At 38.4% G+C, this 26,023-nt stretch overlaps 1 protein-coding gene across 2 annotated transcripts in view; it reads left to right on the top strand.

Moving 5' to 3' along the window:
* Positions 1-330: 330 nt before the first annotated feature.
* The window catches only part of STK32B (serine/threonine kinase 32B), a gene marked incomplete at both ends in the record, with an annotated part of 177,057 nt that continues 151,364 nt past the window's right edge, over positions 331-26,023 (top strand). The window contains one exon of one of the 2 annotated variants that reach the window (XM_082315307.1): positions 331-406. In XM_082315307.1, coding sequence (XP_082171433.1) covers positions 331-406 — 76 coding nt within the window. The remainder of the gene's footprint in view (positions 407-26,023) is intronic. The other variant, XM_082315308.1, reaches the window with a different exon arrangement.

The raw sequence follows: 26,023 nt of genomic DNA on the forward strand, positions 1-26,023 counted from the left end.
GATCCGCGAGGATCCAGGTAGATCCAGCTTTTACCGCTTACCAAAAGCCACCCGCAGCAGGACCTCCGCCTCCTCCCTCCCTCCTTCCCTCCTCCCCTAACTCCCTCCCTCCCCTGCCCCTCCGCGATGAGAGACGGGCCAAGTCGGTGCGCGCCAGCCAGCAGCGATCTCTGCCAGGGGCAGGCGGATCGCTTTCATGTCGCAGGGTGACTGCTAGCCCTGCGGAGGCTCCCCCGGCCGGGCCGGGCCGGGGAGGCGGCGGGCGGGCAGGCAGCTGCCCCGGCGCCGGGGTGCCTGCCGGCGCGCCCCGCGGGATGCTGGCGGCGGGGGATGCGGAGCCGGCCGCGGACTAACATGGGGGGCAGCCACTCCCACCGGGCGCCCGTCTTCGACGAGAACGAGGACGGTGAGTGCGGAGCTGTCCGCGGTACCGCGCCCGCGAGCCCCGCCCGGCCCCGCCGCGCGGCACCGGGGGCCGCGGGCAGCCGCCGCCGCCTCCCGCCGCGGAGCAGCCGGGCACGGACCCTCCGGCGGGCTGGCTGCCGTGGGGTGCGCTGCCCGGGGAAGGAGGAGGGAAAGCCCACCTTTGTTTAGCCGTTCGCGCCGGCTGCGTGGGTATTTGCTTTTAGCCGAGCTCGTCTGAAGTCTAGCGCAGCGTCGCTCGGCGTTTAAGCACATGGCAGGTAACTTCCATACGCGCGTTTATCAACGGGCATCGTTTTGGAGATGGGTGCCCGCTTTTCTGTTTTCATTTATAGTTGACTCTTTGCCCACCTGCCCGTTTTAAATGGTGATGTCTCAGTCAGTGTACTTCTTCCATTACCTTTACTTTCTGAAACTTTTTTTTAGCTTATTCTATTACTCTGAGATTTTTCTCCCTGCCTAGATAATAGGTCATAAGAAAGTGTATCTTGTGAAGTTTTTGAAAGGCAATGGGAAAGTTTGCATAAAACACGGTGTTTCTTCACTATTTATGCATTTCCATGTAATTTTCATACGTGGACTATATTTAACTGGAGTTATGTGACTGCATTTCAATTACAGTCATTTTGGCTTTTGAAACAAAGAGAACACTGCACTCTTAGGAAGCAGACGTTTGTGTATTATCACTAGAAGTGTTTTTAATGTTACTTATAGATGTTGTTGCCTATTTGGACGATTGATGCTTAATTTTGAGTATATTCCTCTCCCGGTAGTTCCCAATGTATTTTATTAGGAAGTGATTGTGTCTCAATTGACTATCACATTGTTTTGGCTTTGTGAGGTTCACTACAAATCAAACCCATGTGTGCTCTTCCCTATGTGTTCAGGACACATGGAGATATTTGTATTGTTTTGGTAATAGGGAAGAACTATATTAAATGCATGTAAAGGGCTTAAAAGGGTGAATATACGTTTACTTGCATTTAAGAGAACAATTATGATTCCTTGTTCCTTGACAAAGCTTGAAGAGGTATTTGATGAGGTTTGGTTTACAAGACTCCATTGTTTGCGTGGAGAATGGGACAGATTATTTACTATTCGTGTATTGTGGTGCAATAGCTGTGATTTTCTTGTGCTGATACAAAATTTCAGTCATAGGTCATGCTATGTAAACAAGTGAGAGAGAATGAAGCCCCCCCCCCCCCCCCCCCCCCCGCACACCTCCCCCCCAGGTAAAATCTTGATCATGCACAGTTAGTCTTGTAAACCTGGAGGTAACTCACCAAGAAATACCCAAGAGTGAAAGCATGGTATTAATCTTGTCTGTACATCCTAAGGTAAGAAAATTGTAAGACTTGTGATTGGGCTCTCTTGAGTTAGCAGTTTGCATTAATTATTACCACTTTTTTTTTTCCATGAGACAAGGCTATGGTCAGTTTTCAAACAAAGTTCAATAATAAATTACTGCAGAGAAGATTTCATGCCCCTTAGTTCTTTTTCCCTCAGGAAAACATTTCTGTAAAGCAGCCATTATTAATATCTAATAAAAAAACCCACATAAAGTATTTATGGATTTCTATTAGGTCATTATTTATTCTTTTCCTGGTTTTGTTTTGTTCTGTTTTTTCCCCATTATGAATGTTCCTAATGTCATCTCTCTTTTTCCTCTTAAGATATGCTTAGCACAACCATCTAGTTCAGAAGTGTCCATTGCTTTTGAAACAATAACCTATTTCCTATACTACTTACAAATTATTCAGGATGGCGTTTTCCCAAGTACCTAAATAACATAGGAAAATATCTCCTCTTTGAACATATATCTCACCAGGTTTAATTCAAAATCAAGCTGTATTTCATTTTCCCACTAGTAGCTACAAGAGTCGCTGTTTTCCACAATATTGGACTCCATATAAAATTAACAAAAAAAAAGCAAAAGAGAAAGTATAGCAAGAGAAAGTAGTTTTGTTTCCTGAGATGGTATAATTTTGCTCAAGAATGACAATGCTTATCAATTCAAAGAGAACTGGAATAAATGAGCTGTGTATGAATATGCAGGCATAGTAGGAACTAAGCTATTTAGTGTATTGTGTGTAATGTCACAGCTGCCTCTTAAAATGAGAAAAACGAGCAGAAAAAAGTATTGTCATTTTATGTTCATATGTGTTAATGACGGATGTAGAATAAAATAAGAATTTTGGAAGAAGAGGTTTAAAACCGTTTATTGTCACTTTGTAAATCATAGAAAAAGTTACTTATTCAGTGTACCACTTTACAAAGAAATACATGGAAATACTATGTGAAGAGCACCCAGGTACTGCCTGTCAACCCCATAGAGTATTTGCTCTAGTGTTACAACTCATGCTTTCCGTCTAATGAAAATAGGTGCCGATCCATTGAGTAGATCTAAAAACTATAAGTTGTATGTAGACTCCCCACCATACTTAGGATAATAAAAAATGATCCACCCAGAAGGCTGGACTACGGGCTGTAAATCCCCAGTTATCACAGACAGCATAACACATCATTATCAAACACTGATCTTTTTAAAGGCCATCATACATACCATTTTTAAACTAGCTATATTTGTTCTCTATGTTCTATTTTTGCTAGAAGGATCTTCCAGAACTTCACTCTTTGAATGGTTAGAAACATCTGTTTTCCTGATTAAATGATTCTTAACCTATTTATAAGATTTATGTTTATTTCAACTTTTTCTTAGCTTAAACAGCTCTCCACCCTCCATGATTACTCCAGTGCATTGTAGACAGCAAAAGCGTCCTCTCTCACTCTTTGATTTGTAAGAAAACCTCTTCTAGTTTTCTCTTATTTCTGCTGCTTTTTTATTCCCTGTGCCCCTCATCTGCATGTATTTGAACCTGTCTCAGTTGCACACAGATAACCCAAATTATGCACAAAATTGCCGGTGAGTTTTCACCAGGACCTTGTGCTGGAAATAATACTTCCTGATCTCTACTGGAAATAACTTTCCTGGTACAGCCTATAACTACATATGCCCTTTTCATGGACATATCCTGTGGATAGTTCAGTCACCCTGTGATCAGTTAGCCCACCAGTGCCCTGTTCAGTAATTTCCACTGATGAGCTCCAATCTACAGCAGAAACTTTTGGTGTTCCTATGTACATGACCTTGCATTTTGCATGACTGAATTTCAGCCCATTTTTATTATTCATATTCTCAAAGATGATCACCCACTTCTTTCCTTGTGATGCTCTGATTGTCCATTACTTTACCAATGTTTTGTATTATCACCACTCCCATCAGCTCCATGCCAGTAATCAAGTCCACTGAATATTGTGTGTAAATATTCAGCTGGATCATTTCCAGACTTCATCTCCTTTGCTGTTAACCCCCATCAGCCTCATAATTCCCATTTCAAAACAACATTTTTTCCTGTGTTATCCACCTTGCGTTTTGCCAGTTAATCCTCACCTTCTTCAGCTTTTCTTACCCTTTCTTATATATCACTTCATTGAAATTGAGAAAAATTAAGTCTAAGCCAACTCTACCATCTATAAAATAATTTTCTCATCAAGGAAAAAATATCTGGTTACTCTTGTGCAAAAACTTCTGGTAAACCCATGCTGTATTTATCTCAATTTTTCTTCTTAGCCTAGGCTAAAGCACAACAACAGCTAGGAAAATGTAGTGAACAGAGTTCGAGCTAAAGAAGCTCAATGGAAAAATATGTTTCATTTCTTGATTTTTATTGTTGTATAGGTTGGGTAGACAACTAGGTCTGGTGTAACAGCATCACTACCTCTAATCAAAGCTAGATACTTTAATGGTCTGAAACTATGGCATTTTTTCAGACATTTAGAAAGTGTTTTCAAGCTAGATACTACACTAATTCTGTAGTCAATTCAGTACTTGGGTAAAAGAAAAACAGTTTCATTTTGGTTAATACTGCTGAAGCAAAGGCACGTTGACTCTCTTTACCTCAAATATTTCCTATTGTCATAACAACTATCCTCTCCTGAATGTGTGTATCCAGTACTAATATCAGGAGAGCAAAGGAGTACATCTTTCCTCATGTTCAACTCTTCAGAAAAAGCAATAAATTCACAAGAATGGCAATAGAAGGGTGAGGGGAATATTCCCCACTGGTAAATGTTATTTGCAAATTCTCAGTAAATATCATAAGTAACAAATACATTGGCAATAGCCTGGTGACTGTAAAGAGTATCTTTCATCCTGGGTTTGCTTGACTGTGCTCTGTTAAAACTTCAGTGATATTGAACAGGTGAGAGTGAAAGAGTAGAAGAGAGTAATTTGGAAAGGAGCTGACGCAGGAGAGAGATTACTACTACCAAGTAGCAATAACATATTTGCCTATATTGTGGTGGAAGATACAGAGGAAAGGATAGGAAACAAAAGTGTTAGAGGCTAAAAGCTGGTCCTGTGAAGTGATACGGCAGTGTGCTTGATTATTTGGGGCTTAAAAAGTCAGGTTTGCTACAGCTACTTTTAGAAACAAGTGCACTGAACTTTTAAAGAACTTGTTTTTATTTTTATAGCAGGTGACTTTACATTTAAAGCAAATATGTATTTCCAAAGAGCATTTCACTGAGCATCCTAAGCTATAGGGCTTGAACACTCCTTTGCAGAGGTCAGTGTGACATGCTGTGCCTCAGAACTGTAGTCTTGTATGAGGGAAAAGAGGCACAGCAACATGCCTTGGCTTATTTCTACATGGCCAGTCCCTGATCCACTGTAGTGCTTATGTACCTACTTAACTTCAAGGCAGTGCTGAAGTCCCTCTGCTTTGCCTGAGTCATAAAGCTTCATTCTGATGTAGTGTCATAACTACAGAGCTCAGTGGAAATCTTATGTAGTAGAGAATATAGCATCCACCCTCTGGAGTTAAACTTTAAATTCTAAGCTGTAATTTCAAATTGATTTCTACCTCTCTTCTTTAGAAAAGCCTTCAGCTTAAATGAAGGATTTTAAGTTGTTGCCGAGTTGCAGAAGAAGTCATTATTAAATGATCAGCTGCTGAAAAGACCGTCTTGTACTAAAAGCATAAAAATTAGATACAGATCTAACAAAAAGGCCTACAATTAATACGGTTCAGGTAGCTAAATTCAGCTAAATGGCTGAGTTTATATAAAGCGCAGTGGAAGCTGAAGACCTATAAAAGTGACGTAGGGGAAAAATGACACACGAAGGTTTCACTTGGAACCAATTTAAAGCAATGGTTAAATGTCAGAATGAGTCAGATTCAAAATAGAGTATGCAGTGTCCAGTTATTGTCAGTGATATGATAGTGCTCATCAGCCTGCCACCACAAAGCTGTAATGGATAATGTCTGAGGCGGCCGTATAACATCTGCAAAGAGCTCAAAGCACGAGGCTAATAACATACTCTTTTCAAACTAATTGTTTCATAAAATATAGCCCTACAGAACAGTTAAATAAAGGGTTTAGAACGTAAATAACCTTTTGTTAGTGAAGGTAAATATAGGCTGGGATTAATATTTCTGCTGGATTTTTGGTTTGTTCATGCAATTTCTGCTGTGGGTTATGCAGCATTTTACTTTTTCCTTCCCAAAGATGAATATTCTAATTCCCTTTTAGAAGAGGATTGGGCTGGAATGCCACATTGTGACTTAAAAATGCTCTAAGGCAGTTCTGTGTCAAAAAATGGATAAAACACAGCTGTTGAAGGCATTATTTTATGCTGGATATCAAGGTTTTAGATAAATAAGATCCAGACCATTGGATTTTTATTTTTTGTTTTATGACCATGTTGAATTATACACAATTTTATTTTCCATTTATTGAACTTTAGACATGAAGTCACCATTTTGTGTAGTGCAATACATTTCAGGAACCCTAATGCTAGTGTCTGTACCAACACAGAACAAAATAGTGATCCGTGTCGAGCTTGCAGTTATAGCAATGGTGTGAAACAGTAGGAGAATATAGACAGAAAGGAGAACACAAATGAACAATATGGTAATTCCAGGCAGTCACAGAGGTACCAGCTGCCAAACTGGTGTCAAGAGCTTGCGTGGTCTATCTCAATGGAGGTTCAGAAGGAATATCATGGCATTGCAACCACCATCAGCCGTTATCTTCCTGACTTAGTCTTCTTAAAGCTTTGGTATAATGTAGACAAATAATGTGGACCTCTTCAGATACTAAATGATAATTATAGGTAAAGTTTAATACTAGATCACAGATTTCCCTTTTCTACAGGGAACTCTAAAGAAAAGCAGGATGAATCTGGCACTTCCATCTTAGCTTCTTGCTCCCTCAAATGAGCTGCATCTCTGTTCCCCAATTGGACTCTCCTAAAAATGTTGTGCAATATCTGATTTACCTCACACTGTCAGGATTAGAACCAAGACTTTTTCAAGGGACAGCTAAAGTATTTACAATTTTATTTTGCTTTACCACCATCCAGATTCAACAAAATCTCTGACAGCAATGGCTTAGAGATGGACCAGATGAATTTTCAAGTTCCTTCCTAGACATATTTTCCACAATTCCAAGATTTAATTTTCTGCTTTGGTGGGAACATCCTTGTCAGGATCTCTGTCTTAAACAAAGGCATCATGTAAGACTTTGCTGTTGCTTTTGTAGCCTTCCAGAATTTACAGAAGTGGTTGGCATGACACCCACCTCTAAGAGCGTTAAGGAATTTCTTGGTGGCTTGTTATCTAGGAAGTGTAAGTGCTCAGGAGAGGTAACATTTTACCCATGTTGCTATGTGTGTTATGTAGTGTGCCTGGATGTCAAGATAGCCTTTTTGGGTAACTAAGTATAAATAATTCAAAACTAACCAAACATCAAGCAAGATAAGCTTAGAGACTCCTATCCGAGATCAGGGAAAACTCTGAATGTGAAATAAACTCTGAGAAAACAAGATTATTGTCTAAATCGCAACACCATTGCTTTTGGAATCACTCCTTTACAAATTTATAAATTGTCTCCCATCCCTGCCCCCAGATGTTTCTTGCAGAGAAAAGGTAAGGCTCTGCTCCTTCAGCTGTGCTGCTGTGGTTTTCTGTGCCAAAAGAGTAGGCTCTCAGAGAGCTGGGTTCTGCAGGACTGGAGAAGCTAAATGGTGGAAAAAGCAGCACACTGAAAAGTAAATGCTTGGTTTTCCCATGGACATGGAAATGGTGTTCAAATGTACAGAGACATTAAACTGACTCCTCAATATTGGCTTCGCTTCCGGTAGAGTTCAAAAGATCAGTCTTTCACTTCTGCCAGGGAGATCATGAGGCTGGTTGCACTCACTCCTCTCTGACACCTTCCCATAGAACAAGGGGGAACAGGTCTATCTCCTCCCTTTGGACTCCAGTGTGACATCCACTGAGTCTTTGATGGCATCTGGCATGAAAGTGAAGGAATTCTTTGATGTGGGTGTGTGGATGTGGGTTACAAAGTTAGCAGTAATGTGGGAATGTGTTTTTTTGTGAACCTTAAGTAATATGCTGTCCAGTGAATGGAGGAAGTTCAGCCCAGAATCAAATGTTGTACCTGACTTAATTAGAAAATGACTGAGAAAATCTTTGGAAGAAAAAATAGTAAGAAATTATGATCTTGCTCATAGATACTCAAAGAAAGTAGGTCCTGTCCTACCAGGACTGTCTTTGTACAGTCTCTTCTGAATGTGGGCATAAGAACGAAGAAGGCAGGGTTTTTTTTGGCCAAGCACAAGACTTACTTTTTTCTAGCTTCCTCATTGAACAGCAAGACTGGGAAAGCAGAAGCAGAAACCTTCGTGATGCAAAACCTAGGGGGCAGTGAAACCTGGGACCGAGAACTGAAGGGCGGAGAAGAGGAAAAGATTGTCAAACTCATTTTGGAGGTTTCACAGTATTTCAACTTAGCTAGAGTGAGCTAATGCTGAGATGGTGGGAAAGGTGTGGAAGAGAAAAGGTTCCTATTGAGATCAATCAATACAAAGAAAAAAATTCTCAGAGGATATTAAAAGGAAAAGGACAACTTCAAGTTCAGCCTGGTAGTGGAGCTCCAAAGTATCCTTTCATGGTAAAACATTTGAGGGGAAGGGACAAAAAGTAGGGGACTTATCCACCAAACTTAGCAGGAGAGGTGTGGACTCTCTGGAGGGGGAAGAGCAGCAGTAGTAAGCAGTGTGCACATCAGGGGACCTGATCTCTCTTGAGCACAGTTCTGCTTAATTTAATGAACTAGTTAAATGGATTACCTTAAACTACATTACTTACTGCCTAATGTAAGCCTATGTTGAGCTGTTGCTGAATTTGCTGTTGTACTTGTGAACACTGTGTATGTGTGTATATGTAAGCTTCCCTGCAACAGGAAAAAGTAAAAGATTATTATTCTGCAAAGATCAGAAACTTGTGCTAATAATAAATGTTGTTTTCTTAACTAAATAATATTCTGAGTTTCCTTGGACTCAATCACAATTTGGCATGAGTAACAAATACAGGGCATTTGCAGAAACAGAAGACGCAAATGTCTTGATGTTTTTTCCTTTGGTTAAAGAAGAACAAAGCTGGTTTACTCTCTGGGGTTCAGTCTCTAATACATTAACTGTTTTGAAGAATAACAGTGGCTTTTATTTGGCTGCATTTGATCCCAGGAAACTACTTCCTTTATCAGAAATGTCTGTTTATATCACACAGTGTCTGCAGATGAGCACTGATGGGGACCAAGGTGCCTACACCTTCTCAGTACAAGTGGAGGTTGAGTGTTAATACATTTATCAGACCTAGAACAGATTCTCTTAATACAGTATTTCATGGAACATCCTTTGACTTCATTTTAAACTCTTAGAAATGAACATTATACTGTATAAATGATACATCATGTGTATACAGTACAACGTTATACCGTACACTTCAAGTTCTTACTCTTTGTCTTAATGTAGTAGATGGACTTTTATTGTACTTCCTCTATGCAAAGGGTTTTTTTGATAGTTCCTAGTACTGTACCTTTATAAAACACAAACTGCTGGAGAAAAGAAGAAAGAACAAAGGCATCTGTTGCATCACTGGTGAGTACTACCTGGCTTTCCCTTTCAGATTCCTCACTTACCAGAATCTGACAAATATAATGAAAGTGCAGCATGTGACCTGTTTTCAGGTTGTCCTCAGAAAAATCTTGGTGCTATATATTGGCCTGTTCCCTCAGGCAGTCAGCATTCACCTGAGGAGTCCAGCAACAAGGGACTCTAAGAGTAAGGGTGTATTTTTGTATCACAGAAATGAGGACTTTCTTCCTTTTGTTCCCAAATAAATTATTTTCCACCCCAATAACCAGAAGACTTGTTTACACTGTAATTGTCTCTCACCTGATCAATTTGACCTTATCTTTAGCTTCCTTAATTTCCACATTGACTCTTATCAACTTGTGTATTTTTGTAAGTAAATGAAACAGTCTGAACTGACAGGCTAGGATTTGTGAGGCAATTGGACAGGTTTTTTTTAACCACTGGAAATTTGAACTCTGTAAAAAACATTTGTAAAATGATGTCTCTTCTTAAATCACTGCTTCATTTCTAGAGGCTGTCAGCTTTCTGTATTTTCCAATCTGGCATTCTTTGTCTGTCAGGAAACCTAGCCATATGCAACCAAGGAAAGCTTACCGGTGATTTGGCCCTTAGGGACGTGGCTTAGTGGTGGACTTGGCAGTGTTTAGTTTAGGGTTGGACTCGACGATCTTAAAGGTCTTTCCTAACCTAAATGATTCTATGATTCTATGGTTTCAGTTTATTTCACTTGTATTCAGTCCATCAGGGTTCTTTTTTCAGTTTTGACTATGATTAGTTTCTGCTATAACTAATGGAAGATTCTTTCTATCTATAATCGTTTTTTCTCCTCCACCCCTTTTCTATGATTTCTGTCAAAGGTCTTGACACAAGAGTATCAAATTCTATAATACTTCTATTCTTAGAAATGTACCCTATTTTCTGTCAAGGTTATTAAGTGCAATATAGACACACAAGTTACTTTCATTCATTTCATAATTAAGACAAAGACATTTCCCTTTTAAATTGAAGGAACCCTTCTTGGAAAGCATTACTAGAGTTGGTGACAGCCTATTATACAGGGTTTTGAGGCTTAAATGGTAATTAAACATAGTTGATGAATCTGAAATTTATTTCCCAAATTTTATATCCCCGTAAATATTTTCTTCATAATATCGTATCATAATATAAAAGTCTGTATTTTATATTTCATTAATACTTTGCTATGTTTTTCTATCGTGAAAATGTTTGTTTTGCATATATTCATCAAATCTACCCTACAGTTTGTTTATCTGATTCAAATTGAAATATGAATTAAGTCTGTGCTTTTTAGCTTCCTACTTCTATCTGGCAATATTCTCTTGCTTTTGAGTTTATTTCCACTTTCTCTGGCATTTTCTCTCTTTCTTTCTTTTTTTTAAAAAATATGTTAATTACAGTTCTTTGAAGTTTGGAAACTTTAGGTAAGTTCCACAGCTGTTGTACTTTTCTGGCCTGTCAGTTTTAGCTTGGTTTGATAGTGAATGAAATAGAGCACTGGCTTTGTCATTGTACTGGTACCACTGTTCTGTGTAAGAAAGACTCTTGTGTTGAGTAAGTTAAATATACTATGAGGCAATATACTGCAATGGATGAAAAATATTTTCCTTCTTTTTCCCACTTTTGCAGTAGTAAGGAAACCGCTGTTCCTTATTTAAGATCTAAAAATGCAAACTGAGTTAATCCTTCCAGTAATTATTATTTCCTTTTGATATTGTTCTGCCTCCCTTGCTGAGCAATGAAAACTGTTCTTAGCCATCCTGTTAAAACAGAAATGCAGTATAATCACAAAATCACCATTAACCTCCTGAGTGTCCTTCACACCTTTCTGAAACTATCCCCTGCTTCCCTCTGGACTCTTCTCACTTTAGGTTATGAAGATTGTTTTTATGCCTTTTGGGGTTAGGTTTAGATAAATCTTTGTCCAAGCTGTAAAGGCTGCAAACTCTTTTGGGGCAATACCACATCTTAGGCACTGTGATCCGCTACACAGAGCTTGAAGTCAAAGAACAAAAGCTAACCAAAAGATCCTTTCTGAGAAGTAGCAAAAAGTTATTATTTTAAGTCCAGCTTCATGTTTGGCTGTTTTAGCCTATGAAAACTACAGAGATAGCTACACACTCTTATGTGCAGGGCGTTGTCATAAAACAAAGTTAGCCTTTACTGAGATTGGTTTGGATATAATGGGAGGGAACAGATAAGCCAGAAGTCTTTTGCTGCTTCATGAGATTCTTCTCTGCACAGCCTTGACCTGTGATTTTTCAGCAACAGTATGCCAATTATGCCATTATTTCCAACTTGTTTCCAGCCCAGTGACATGTCTTTGAGGTCTTTTGCTTAAGATTTTATGCTAAACTATTAAACTAGATTGTTCTATGGTGCAAATAATAATAGCAGATAAAAATTAGAAAGAGAAATAAATTTTTAGTGTGAAATTCTCTGCAAAGATCTCAGTGTTGAAAGACTTTCTTGCAGGATCTATTGATCTTCTGTTAAACAAAAATGTCACCACTAAGTGCTGTGAGATTTTGCTGGAAGAGAGTCATAGGGTAGAGAACTTTTCCCACTGATCCAAACTTTCAACAGGGCAATCCTTGTTCAAGTTAGGGAGCTCTCTACTGATGAACGGGAGAAGAGAGCAACCAGAGGATAACTGCTGGGGCAGTTGTAAACATTGGCAGTGGGAGGCAAGATGTGCAAGTGGAGCTTGTCTGCTGGCTAGGCAAATTCTAGCTGTTGCTAGGATAGCATCTTCTCTCTGAATAGCTTTTCACAAGGCTTTTCTGAGAGTGAGGAGAGGTTATGTCTGCTGTTTAGAAAAGATTAAGTAATATGCGGCAGTGAAGAAATGCCATGTTTTCAGTGCTTTCAAGCACTTATGCGGAGTGCTGCCCTGAATTCAGACCTTTGGTTCTCCAAAGCCAGGAGCCATCAGTCTCTCTCACAGGTGTCAGAGGGAGCACAGGCACAGATTTTAGATGCATTAATAGAAAGCAACCCTTTCAGTGTAGTTGCTGTACCTTACAGAGAAAAGATACTGCTTGTGGCATTCATTTTTCTCATTGTTTCTAGTGAGATGCAGAGAATTTTGAATGCTTCCCTGGGCATACAAATGCTAATGAGTAACTACAGGATCAGCTCTCAACCTCCTAACCTTCCTCTGCTAGGTAGATCATATACATCTTTTGATTCACAGACATATGTGGATCAATGACATTCTGATGTTTCCAGTGACTGGATGTCCTGGATGTTGCAAAGAACCTCCTGCAGTGCTACATTCTAAATTGGAAAATAAAAATTCAGCCCAGCAGACCACCTGGGAAAGAATGCTGACTACTGTCATATGCAATATGTTTCTTCTAGTCTTTAGTGATACTAAGCTGATTTTCAGTCCTTTTTCCACCTGTATTTGTTGACTAACAGACTAACATAACAAAAAAAAAAAAAAAAAAAAGAGAGACCTGGTGGTGGGAAATAAAGTTTTTCTTGTTATTTTGAAGGATTTCCATTCTGTACTGTGAAGAAACCAAGGCTGTTTAATATTCTTTTCATAAACAGCCAGAGTAAGCTCTGATCTATGGATTTACCATTTTATCCTAGTCAAGAAAATATAATACAGATACACATATATTTTTAGAGAATAGTTCTTTCTCTCTTTCTTTCTCTCTATATGTACATAGATATTTTTATACATACCTTACTCTCATCAAAACAAACCCAGTGTATGTGGTAGGGGACTCTAGAACTGAGTCACCAATATTCATTATTTTCATCTAACTTCTATAATTAAACTTACTTGAGATTCTGTTTCTGTGATTATACAGAATTGGTATAAGCACATTTAATACCACCGAATGTTTCAGGCATTAAAACTAACAAATCTTCTGCTACATTGAGCAATTGTATCCTCTGCAGTTCACTATTTGTGCTTTGCAACTAATAACTTCTGTTAAAATTAGAAGTTATGTTCTTTCCATTAATATCTGTCAGCTACACACCCTCTACGTCAAATGAAACTTTTTATTTACTCCTGTTGTGTGGTGATATAAGGTAAATCTTTATAAGTTAAATTGTGGCTTAGAGAGTCTACTGACCCTCTGCTGTTAATGCCAACCCCCAGCCATGACTGGGAACTGTGGCTGGTCTGAAGCCCTCCTCCTCTCCTCAGTCACCTCTGTGCCAGCTGACATCAAAACCTAGGAATGGAGAAGAGGTGGATTTGGTTTGTTTTGTAAGTGTACCTATGTTTGCTTTGCTTTAAATCTTTCATGTTTCACTCCTAATCTTAGCAGCAGATAGATAAGGCAAAGGCCCTGATTTCCTTATTCATATTTACTGTTTTCAGCAATACATGGTCCTATCAACTTTGGTGTAATTGCTTGTAAATAAGCATACTCTTATCAGGCTGAAACTATCTTTACTTCATCACTTGAAGGATTTCCCAAAGGCAAGTAGTGCAATGATCAGAGAATAAGTAATCAGCTCCAAGTAAAAAAGCTTCTGCAGTTAGGTGGCCATTGTATGCACAGCAGTCAATCCATCTTTTTCAGTCTCAATACCAAAACTAGCAATTCCATCATTAAATATTTATCTGTAAACCTTGAGATGAAGAAATTTGAGTTGCACTGAATTTCCACAAGTTCTTTATGAATTAAATATAGCTGTTACTATCAGTTCTTTTTTCTACACTTTCTCCACACCCTGAAGGAAAACAGTCACAGTAAGTGAAGAATCAAAATAGAAAGGTGTTTTAATGTTAACTAATAACTCAGGCTATTGCTTCAACAGAAGTTGGGAAAAATCGATCATGTTGGATCAACAAAAGTTTGGTCCTGAACATGTAGGTAAAAAAAACTTTGGGAAACCTGCTTTTACTCCAAAATTGCAGACAAAGCAAAGTGATTCTTATGAAATGAAATTATTCACATAGTGAAATAGTAAGAATCCTAGCTAGAATCAAAAACATCCCCTTTTTGGCTCCAGAAAACTCAGAAAAACAGAACTGTAAAGCTAGATTCAGGTCAGTCCCTCTGGAACCTCAGAGATTTGGATTTGAGGTTCCATCCCTAAAATGGATTTCATTTTTTTTAGAAGTATAACTTAGTTTTAAAAATTTACAAGACCTATGAGTAAGATGCAACTTGAGCGCTGAAGTACATAGTGAAAGTCATTTAATTGTGGGGGATGGATAACTATGGGTGGGTTAAAGGATGGGGTTAATGGAGGAGGTCAGCCCTCTTAAAAGTTGTTTCTTTTATTTAAACAGTCGATGGAAATCTGGCTACTATAAGAGGCATCTAGCTTCTGCTGGACTTTGAGGTGCTTCTTTGTGTCCAGGCAGTAATGGAATACTTGCAATTTTCTTTAACTCTTCTGTACTGCTGCCCTGGCACTTAAATGTACTCAATATATGTGCTGCTAATTTCATTAAGCACTGCCTTTTTCCATAATGAGAGGCAGCTTTTCCTGTTTCCAGTCCCCGTACCACCCTCAGCTACTGCTGTGCAACCTTACAACTGGATCCCACTGCTGGGATCCATGGCCCAGGGTGTAGCTCTGGAAATGCCACTGGGCAGCAGGAGCGGGCAGGGTGCAGCTGCCCTGTCCCCAAGCCAGGCGAACAGGGCAGGTCAGTGACAGTAACTGTGGTCAGCCAAGATCCAGAGGGTAGCTGAGGTGCATGGCCGGGCACAGATGTACCTGCAATCTAGCTCAGGTGAGGACTGAGCTGAAGTGCAGCTCAGCAAAGCCATGGCAGGTCCCAACCAGGCTCCTTGTGACTCTTTCTCACACAGCTTGTTTCATAGCAGCCTGATCTAGACCTGAGCTGCAATGGGGCTCCTGAGCCCATGGGCAGCATGGTGGGGGGGGCAGGGGATGCTGGTTGTGGTCAGCAAGGCCAGTTAGTGCCCTCAGAGTCCTGAGAGATACAGGTTGTTTTTCAAGTTGATATTTGTGACTTTTTTTGATGAGGAAGAGCCACAAGACATAAATGCCTGGACATCTTCAGAAACGATCCTTAAATGTTCTTGAAATTCTTGCAATTTTGATACTATTTTCAAATCCCAAAAGATAAACCAGACCTGGACAATCACATTTATAACATGCAGGTTTGCCTGCTTCTTTTGAAAGGTTTTTGCTGGGGGAACATCACTGCTATCAAAGTGATAAGCTTTAATCTTAAAATGACAAACGAAAAACCAGCCTAACGTTCTGCACTTCAGGCACCCTTCTGCGGCAAGTTAGAACTGGCATCATTCATTTGAAGCCCATGGGGTTGGTTAGGTTTAAAAACACTAAATAGGAGGCAATCCCAATTGAAATGTGAATCTTTCTGACCCTTTAGTGTCCTTACTTGCCCGCAGTGTTTCATTTGTAGTTGTGGTTAAAAATAGAAGACATAATTCTTCCAGTTCCAATTTTGGAGACAGAATCCTCATCTCTCGGGATCTGGACTTAGAAGAAAAAGAGGAGAACAACTCATACTTTGTCTAGGTGTTTGGGTAAAATCCTGTTCACATGGCTCCCTAACCTCCCATTAAGATAGCACTGAGCCTCATTTTCTGAAATCCCACTCTGTAAGAACAGTGGTCTTGGAGCCACCACCCAAAGAAGCCTAAAGCAGAGAGGTTTCTTAGCTTCCCCCTGGCATGGTTAGCATTATAGAGGCCTCCACATGGGTAAGATTGACTGATGCCTCACTGAGGATTTTGTTGGTAACTTCATTTAAAGAATTTTCCTTCACCTGAGGATCACTCTGGTAAGTTTTATTGTAGGAGAAAACAGTTTGGTCCACTGAAATTTGACATTTTATTCCCATAGCAACTTCCCTCAGAGAGCCTTCCAGTTCAGTTATTAATGAGGTTATTCTCATAGTAATTCCAAAGAAGGTGAATATTCCCACTTTCTAGCTGAAAAAGATGCTTCATAGTCTATTATGTGTTTCCTGATCTCACAGGGAAGCCTATTACAGTTAAAGTGGAATTTAGACTTTCTGTATTTTAGCAACACGTTTTCTCAAGGAGTATCTTTTCTGTTGGACATACCTGTCAACCTGTTTCTCCTTGCAATAGATTTCAGAGATTCTTTTTGTCAGCTCATTCATAAGAAAGCAACATCGTCAATCAGAAACCCTCTTTTCTCAATAAAAGCCAGTTATGTTTTATCACTTACAAAAGGTCTTAAAGATGCTTTATATTTGAGCAGGTCCTGAAACTTTTCTCCTTATTTTCAATGTCAAGTTTACTCTTCGAAAGAGCTATGAACAGCATGGAGACTCGCAAAGGCTTCTCTGCTATTCACTGGCTGTGATAAGGTCTAGTAAATCAGTTCAATTGTTTCTTGACAACTTTTGATGTTTCCAGTGTTGCCACTAAGTTAATAGCTTTTCTGAACCAAATCTCTGTCCTGTCACAAAACAAAAGTGTTTTCATAGCAACAAAAAGGGATCTTTAATTAAAACTTTCACTTATCTTAAAAAAAAAAAAAATAAAATTGCTGACTTGAGAGTTTATAATAGTAAAATTTTATAAATTACTGCTTTATAATAGGGTACATGCATGAGTGATTAAGATGATATCAGAAGTTCCAATTACTTTCCACTAAAACAAGTCAGTCTATGCAAAAGAAACCTTTCTACTAGAAAACATGTTACCTGAATGCTATATGCTAACAGAATGTAGATGCAGCTAAATTAGTTGCAAAGACCTTCTGTTATGGTAAACTAACCTCAAGATTTGACAGTGCCTAATTAAATCCTAATGATTTTGATGTGGCAATGAGGTCAGGGTTATGGGCTTAGGTCAGCTACGTTTTTATCCAATGCACCAAACCTAATAATAACCTAATAATTTCAGTTCTTTGTGTCACTTAGCTTCAGTGCCAACCTAACTGGAAAATCGTGCTTTCATGTTGCCAGTCACAATGAATCCTGTGCACAAGAAGTGAACATCTCTACAACATTAATGGGTAGCTGTTTCCAACTACCACCAGATCTTTTCCAGCCTTAAGGCTTGTGTGGTTACCCAGGCTCTGGCCATTCACAGACACCAATGATGGCTATGTAGCAAAGGTGAGAATTTTTACAACATTTCAGTCTATCCTGAGGAACATCTGACTTCTGATGATATTTTTCATAACACCGAGTTGTACACCAATATGTACAATCCCTGATCAGTCGTTACAGGCTTTTCACAACAATCTGTGGCTATTTGCTGCTTGTGGAAAAATAGTAATGGATTTAGCAGTGCAAATTCCTTTCACTTTTCTGTTAAACCTAAAAGTGAAAGCTCCTGTATTTGAAGTCCAATTATCTTTTTAGCTTAATGCATGGGTGACTAGCCAGTCATCATAACAGAAGATCAATGAGATGTTGAGAAGGGCTGCTTTAAAATAATGCTGCTGAAGGGTTACACTAAACTGACCCACACAAATCAAGACCATCCAGGCTGATGGCCTGTCATCAGCACTCAAGTTCTTGCTCTCAGTCTATGGTACCACATCACTATTTTCAGACTGATCAGATCAGTGCCCCTCCACCTCCATGGGCATGGAAGTAGCATTAGACGAATGTCTTGTCTGTGGTTCCCCTGCAAGGGATCAGCTCTGCACAGTTCTCTCTTCTTAGTCACAGTCTGAGTCTCTTCCCCACTTCGAGTCTGCACTGTGCTGTAGTTCTACTGCTTTCTGAATTTGTTGATGCCTTTTGGTTTAGATGATATCCTGGGGCAGGAATTATTATAAATTGAATTGCCTTTTTGCAGTATCAGCCTCCATTCATGCTTGCCACTATTGTATTTTGTCTCTTTTTCCTTTTAAGCTGTTTCAGCTGCTCCTATTTTAAATCTTAGGTGTCTGTCAAGGGAGCTTCACCTTGGTTAGTGCCTGTACCATTAGTCATCATTGGGATTTCTGAAGACCTTGCATTGTCCCAAAAAAAGACAAGTAAAACATACAATCCTCTGTGCTAGTTTGTGCAGCTCACATCACCAATGGTGACGCTAAACAGATAAGTCATTCTTTCCTGTTTTATACTGCACTGCCCGTGAGGACATGCTATCAACTTGGGCTTGAACTCTACTAGATTGTCCAGCTGACTTTTTACTATGACAAAACACATTTCGTGTTCCTTGCATTTTCTGCCTAGCTCTGCTAGCTCTATTTGACCTTTTTTTGGTTTATTAATAAGAAACAATTTAAAATTCATTAGTTTAAATGAGTAACTTTGCTTTCAAATAATAGCAGTTGTACTTTAGATTGTATTAGGTTAAATCTTTCTGGCATAGGATGTTTATTATTATTCCTACTTATTTTCAGAAGTCTAATTTGTTGCCTTCCTGGGATTGCCATCTCAGTCAAAAGACCTGCTTAGCAGATAATTTTAAATTTGTCTTTACCTTTATTGCCTGTGCTCACTTATGCATGAGGAGAAAATGCAAGTATTAGAGTCAGTATATTTTAATGGAACAGGGATCAGAGTTTGATCTCAACTTTGATATAAAACAATTTCTGTAAAAGTAAAATACATAAACTCTGTACTAAAAAGTATGGTAACTCCCCTATGAAGGTGACTAGCTCGCTCTACTGCCCTTGAAAGTAGACTTCTAACAAAACTAGCCTTGTAGGTTATTGTAAGGTGTCACGATTAACTTAATCCAATCTAAATGTCCATACTACCACCAAAAAGGGTGCTCCTGCTCTCCTCCCTGTTCCTGCTGTCTGTAATGTGCCAGAGATGGTGTCCATGTGATTGCCTAATTTTCTTGTCAGGTTTTCAAAGAACAAGTTTTTTACCTGTATGATTATGTGCTTTTGTCATTGCATCACATCACAAGGATCATAAAGAAGGGCTAAAACACAGTGTCAGTGAGGTGGTCTTAGAGAAGGTTTGTTGTGTGTGTAAGCTTTAAAGCATATAAGTTATGCTCCTGTTGTTGGGAAATATAAGTATTTTTCATTTCAGCTGAGATCAGTGAAAACCTTCTGATTTTGTAATTCTTTCACTTCCTTCTCCAGTGGAAAAGAGGTAAAATGGAAATCAGGCACAATGCAAAAAGATGAGAAAGACCCCAAATCTAGATAATTTTATGTTTGCTTTCATTGGAGTTGAAACCAAATTCTTAATCAAAAGATCAGAACTTTTGTAGCTAATTTCATTAAATCAGTGTTAAAATTCTTGTGGCGCAAAACAACAGCCAAACATTCCCACATCTTCCACAGAGCAATAAACTTTTGTTTTTCCCTGGGATAATAACAATCAGTTAGCTCAGTCCCTGGAGCTTCTGGTGAAGCCTTTACTAAGGCTACCACAGGGCAACCTTTCAGCAGACTTTTGGCAAAAACAAATGACAGTGTTCTTGGATCAAAACCCTACTGCAGTTTACAGCTATAGGACCTTTTGTGCTGACTTCAGTGGCTTGTTGACAAGTCTCTGCTACCTGTAAATCCCTCCCAGTGGCCACAGAAGATGCCACCCACATCCCTCAAAGTGTCAGGATGACTTTTCTTAGTTTTGTTTTGGTGATGTACCTCAAATTTCTCAGAAGAGGTCTTGAGATTGTAAGATGGCACTCAATAGTTTTGGTTTAAACTTCTCTCAAAGAAAAGCTGTAATGATTTGCAGCTTGTTCTGCTTGCCCAAGGTGCAAACTTTATTTTACAGGTTTCATGTAGCTGCTTGATATATTTTTCAGACTAGATGTATTTAATGGCAGTATGATTTTATTTTGCCTTATTAGACGTGTAAAGAGCTCTGGAGAGAAATTTTCATTTAATCTTGGCTTCAAACAGATTCTTGTTTACCAAGGAGTCGCAGTTTTCTTGTGAATGCAAAATTGCATCTTCATTTCTTTTACAGCTTTCACAGAATAGCATTAGAAAAGGAATTATGTTCTTTTATAGAATTAAAAGGGAAGCAAAGTTTTGAGAATCAGTCCTAGCATCATCTTCTTTAGCAGCTTGATTGTTTTCAAACAGTAGTTTTCTTTGGGATTTCAAATTTATTTCTGGCTGTGGCAACACATGCCTCTTTCTCTAACATTGTAAATCATTAGCTGATTCACTGAATTCTTCTAGTCTGTTTTTATAGGATTTTGGAAAATGGTAGACTGTTGTAGTTCTTTCCAGTATTCATTTTAACTAATGCATTCAGAAATTTCCCCAGACATTTAGGAAAAAATCGCACTTTTAATGATACAGTGTGAGGTGGATTTCACTGAATACAGCATAGAACCCCATGATGTCAGCACTGCTTTTCATGAGTGAACGGTGCGTCATCTAAATATTCTGCAGATTTGATACGTAGCTAAATTGCATGTGAAGTACTACCTTGTAGGAGGATTAACATAAGGAAGTAATAATTCCTGCAATGCATCACAGCAGGTGTTATTTAGCCCACTCTTTTATCTATGGTTTCAGATATTTATTGATAGAATCTAGAAATAAGAGAGGTATAAAATGATACTTTTCCAACACCATAGCACTGAGATTTTCTCTCCATTTCTGGCAATCTAGAGAAGAAGTTGCTTCCACTTCGTCATGTCTGAAAGGTGACATAGATGGGAGATAACAAGGAATTCTATCACTCTGTTTTGTTTTTTTCTTTTACAGAAAAGCACTAATTTCAGTTAAATTTCATTGAATTTTGGAACAGACTTTTCCTCTGAATAACTTTTGAATGCGTAATTAAACTTTTTGCCAATCAAAATTCCATTATTTCCTTTACAAAAATTGAGCCTTATATTAGGAAAATAAAGCTGGCTTTGAAAGTTTGAATGGAATTCAAGTTTACCTTTTCAAACTGATTTCATTTTGGGTCAGTTCAAAGCTAGACTACATTTCTGTGATATGACATTTCTTCAAAGGTGCTGGAATCTGATACTCTTATTCCCTGTAGATCCAAATCTCTCACCTGTTTGCATCTCCCATAATCCAACACACCACCACCTCTGAGTGAACAAAGCGTGCATCATGCGAGTGCTATGGGTATACCTACATAATGGGAGACGCATTCTAGCCAGCAACCTCATCTCATAGATGGACATAGTCATAATCACAAGGAAGCACAGTGTAGTACTGAACTGCTGTGAAAGAAACCACTTTGGATCAATCAAGAAGTCTGAAATCAAAATCTTTTGATAATACAGAAATGTTTCACTGAGGAAACTGAAGTATATATTTCCTTTTGTAAGATGGCGTTATTCTGAACTTCTGGAGTTGCAGCAGGGTGGAAGCTGATTATTGTTGTAATCTGCTTGTGATATTTTAAAATGGAAAAAATGGTATCAGTTCAAAATTAAATACTTTAGGTCAATTGATAAAGTAGGAAAATTACATTTTCAAATCAATAGTCATAATTATTTTGCTCCATTAAGAGCCATATCTTTTTTTTGAGCGTAAACTAATGTTCAAGTATTAGAACTTCCCGAGAGACAGGAATTACATTGTTCATACATTCAGTCTGCAAACATGATCAGACCAAAATGCATTTTAAAGTTCAAAGCAAAATTAGCTGAATTTTATTTAAAATTTGTTTGACATACAAAGATCTTCAGCTCTTTCTAATTGCAAATAAACTTTGGATTATTATAAAAAATTATTAACATAATAATTAGGAACAGTTTATATTGAGACTAAAACACTCATTAAGCTTGAAGAATTGAGACACTGTAATGCAATTTAAATGCAAACCCCTAAGTACAATGATAAAAAACACCATGCTTCATCATCAATGAGGTAAAACCAGCTCTGAAACTCCTTTTTTCTTGTCCTTCAGTTATGTAACTCTTTCTAATTAGTAGGTTCCCCAATCAATGTATAGGAATGTCCCATTCCCCTCAGAAACCTAATGAAGCTATACAGATTTTGTATCCTTTGCTCACCTCAAAGATATGCCTGACTTTATCATTCTGCCAACAAAAATTCATTTCATACTTAATTTGAAAAGTATCTTTCTTCACTAGTGCATTTCCCATGAATAAAGCATGATGGAATGTGACTCCTTATGACTACACTAACCATTTTATGTCCCTTAATCTGATTTTTAAGCACTATTCATGTTTGTCCTGTCTATATCCATTCAAGCTGGTGACTCCATCATGAGTACTGAATATATATGACTGTATCTGCTTGGTTATTCATCTTATGTGTTTTTGTGTGGAAGTACAGTAGCAATTTTAAGAAGCTTTGATGGCTGCTGAGACCTACTGAGGTTCTGTCACCACAGCCTCATGACTCTCCGAAAAAGGCTGGAGAATCTGAAAAGTAGACAGACATACAAAGAAGACTGCAGAATTAGTTTGAAATCCTAATAGCAGTGCTGTCCAGTGACTCTCAGGTCAAACCATACAGGCCAAATCTAGAAGGAAAATCTGATTTAGTTATTACTCTGTTTTTCTGATTCACACAAAAGCAGGAAGCATTAAAACACCCTGAAACAGACATGTAACATCTAAGACAGTGCTCAAACTTAAATAAAAATCTGTTTTCTTGGCTGATGGCCACATCACATTTCCTTGTTTCTGTTTTCTGTTGAGATCAGTGAGAACGAAGCTAGATGTCTCAAAATGCTCGTTGTGTTACAAATATGGCTTTACTGTGCACCTCTTAATGCCTTAATAGTCATGTTCCGGTTTTGGCTATTGCCAGACAGTCCAAATAAATCAGTGGGAATCAGCTAGAGAAGGACAATGCCTGGATTTAGCTCTGGATGCTTATCAACTTCTTCCAATTTTTTTGAATTGAAAGGCCCCTAATTCTTTTTTATGATATAAAGCATGTGTATGCCCTTGCTTTTACCACATTGGATTGGATATTTGTTCTTGGAGATACAAAGTTTTTTCAGGTAATGGTTATTGAGTGTATTTGGACTAATTATATATACATGCTATAAATATTCCTCAGCTGTGGTAAGCACAACAGATATCAGCTCTATGTAGAATCCACCTAATATACATATTGCCTCTTGAGCTAGATGTAATTTACACTTGAGCAAATGGTGGGTAACATGAGAATATTTTAGATTAGCAAAACTATAAATAGAAGAGTAGCAATTTTGTGTTCTTGTGTGATGTCGTAATTCAAACATATAAGAACTGTATTGACGTAACAGTTCATTTGGGTTTTTTTGGTTCAAATCACTGTACCACTCATGAATAATGCCACAGAGGTGAATGCATATAGAAAACTTCATTGTTTTAACAAATATCATTATGTACATAATACTGGTTAGTTTGTGCAAACAAGAATAATATGCATTTCCACTAAAACTATCCAGTGCTTTTGCAGTATGGTTGTAAAAGCCCAATAGCCTGTGATGTGCATATTGTCCCCAAAGTATACTTTATCCTTGGGAAGCAGTGGAGCAAGAAATATTTATTTTATCTTCCTCTATAAAGTTTTATATCAAATGTTTGTTCTATCAGCGCTCATGCCGTTGGAAAGATGTGCCTGAGAAATGGTGTGGTCTGAAGTGGGAGCCAGGTTCTGCTCTCAGCTCTGTGGCAACTTGATATGTGGGATTGGAGTCAATCATCTACTGATTTCTGTACCTCCACTTCCACAGCAGTGTACACTTTTCACACTTTGAAAATGGCTTTCAGTCTTTATAGTGCTTTTATTAAGCACTATTACCTGAATTGGCTGTCACTACTCTCTTGATTACTTGTGTATCTGAGCACTAAACTACCTCCTATACCTAATTTTACAGCTGCTTAGAGGTGTAATGATTCATGTTTCTACAGACAGGGGCAGAAGATACTGAAGCACTTAGCTAAGGTCACATGAGAAGGCTATGGCAGAAGAGGGACTCCTGTGTCCAAGTTGGTGACGAACTACTGTACCATCCTTCTAGATATTCCTGATACTTTTGAGCATACTAATGTATTTGATCAAGTACCTGTAATGGTTAGGACCACATTTTTTTACTTTTCCAGGCAAGTGGGGTGCAACCTTTCATTCAGCTTGTGAATCCCATTACCATCATCCAAGCTTTTCTTAGTTCAAGAGCAAACTACTGGAAAATGCTCTACATGGGGCTACTTCAAAACCATGAAAATAATTGAAGTAAGGTATACTTGCACTTAAAGTTATTAATAGAGACTTGAAGCTGTGCAATGGAATTAATTTAGGATTTATTTGACTGTGACTAAACTGAAAGAAACAAAATACTTTAATTTATATGCATATATAGCTCATTACTGAAATTAGCAGGCATCAGTCACTCTAATACCGTATCAGGCAACAGATGCCATAAATGCTGATCTATTTTCTCCCTTAGTTAGCCAAATATGTGTTTTATTCCATAATCTTTCTCAGTTTTGAATTAATGGTGACTTTTTTAGGGATGAAGGTGGGAGATTATAATACTTCTTGATTTTTCCAACTTGATGAAAATCAGTGAAACTGAAAGGAAACTCCCTCATACCGTTGTTAATGCTCACAGTTTCATTCTGTGAATTTGCCTGTATGAAAAATTAACTGAAGACAATATAAACTAATTTTGATTTCTGAAAAATGTCCATACTCTAAGACTCAAATTCAGAGCTGATGTCTAAGATCTCCAAAGTATGGTGTGGTAGTAAAATGAAAGAAGTGCTTAAAAAGTTGGAAAATATTTTTTTTTTTCCTCTTGAGTAAAGGATACCAAGAAAGCTATTTTCAAAAGAGTAATAGTCATATTACTGTTATTGAAGAGTGTCCTTCTGCCAGCCACACCATTATCTCAGCGGGGCTTTGCGCTACAAAAATGTCATTAGCTACAACACCAGGCTCCATAACAGTTAGACATGTCATGTTTTAGAGGACAAGAATACGATACTTGTGATATTCTCGTTGCAGAGAGGAAATGGCAGTATCTGATCTTGATGATATTTTAAACATTGGAAATACTAGAGGTCATGGTGAGCTGTAATTCTTCTCAGAATAAGTGGCGACCCCGTGGTGTTGAATTTTCACCAAAAGGGAGAAAAAGCACATATAGAACCTAAAAAAAAAAAAAAGGTGGTGAACAAAATAAACCAAAAATTTTGAGAGTGTGAGATTAAAAACACCTGAGGAAAACACCTGAAGAGAATGTCTACTGTAGTAATAAGGTGGCAGTGAACTTAGCTTGACCATTCACTGTTTATCAGGGCTGTGATGCTAACGTGACTTCTGTGTGGCTGATCTGTTGTTGGCAGGACTGTTGCTTAAAGCATCTTAGTTTTACTCAGCTGAATTTGGTATTGGTCTCCACTGCAAAGGTATCCCTTTTACTATCCTTTCCTAACATCCCAAGGGAGGAACTTGCCCAGTTTCTGAATCTACAATGTTGTGAGTATGTTTGAATGACCAAAAGAGACCAAGTTCTCTCACCTTAGTGAATTAACCCTTTCCAGAAGACCACACTGGCTGCAAGCCTAGCTCATTTCAGATATAAGCTCAGTTGTGTTTACATACTTCCACAGTCACTTAAAATTCTTTCTTTTTTCTTGCCCAAAATGTGTTGCAATCATTGTACATTAGTTTAAGAACAGGCTTGTGGGACAGTGAGCTATAGAAAGAAAATGCCCTTTTTTCTTAGTGAAGATCTGAAAGTGTAAC

This window comes from Platalea leucorodia (assembly GCF_965183815.1).
Source record: "Platalea leucorodia genome assembly, chromosome: 6".
Lineage (NCBI taxonomy): Eukaryota > Metazoa > Chordata > Aves > Pelecaniformes > Threskiornithidae > Platalea > Platalea leucorodia.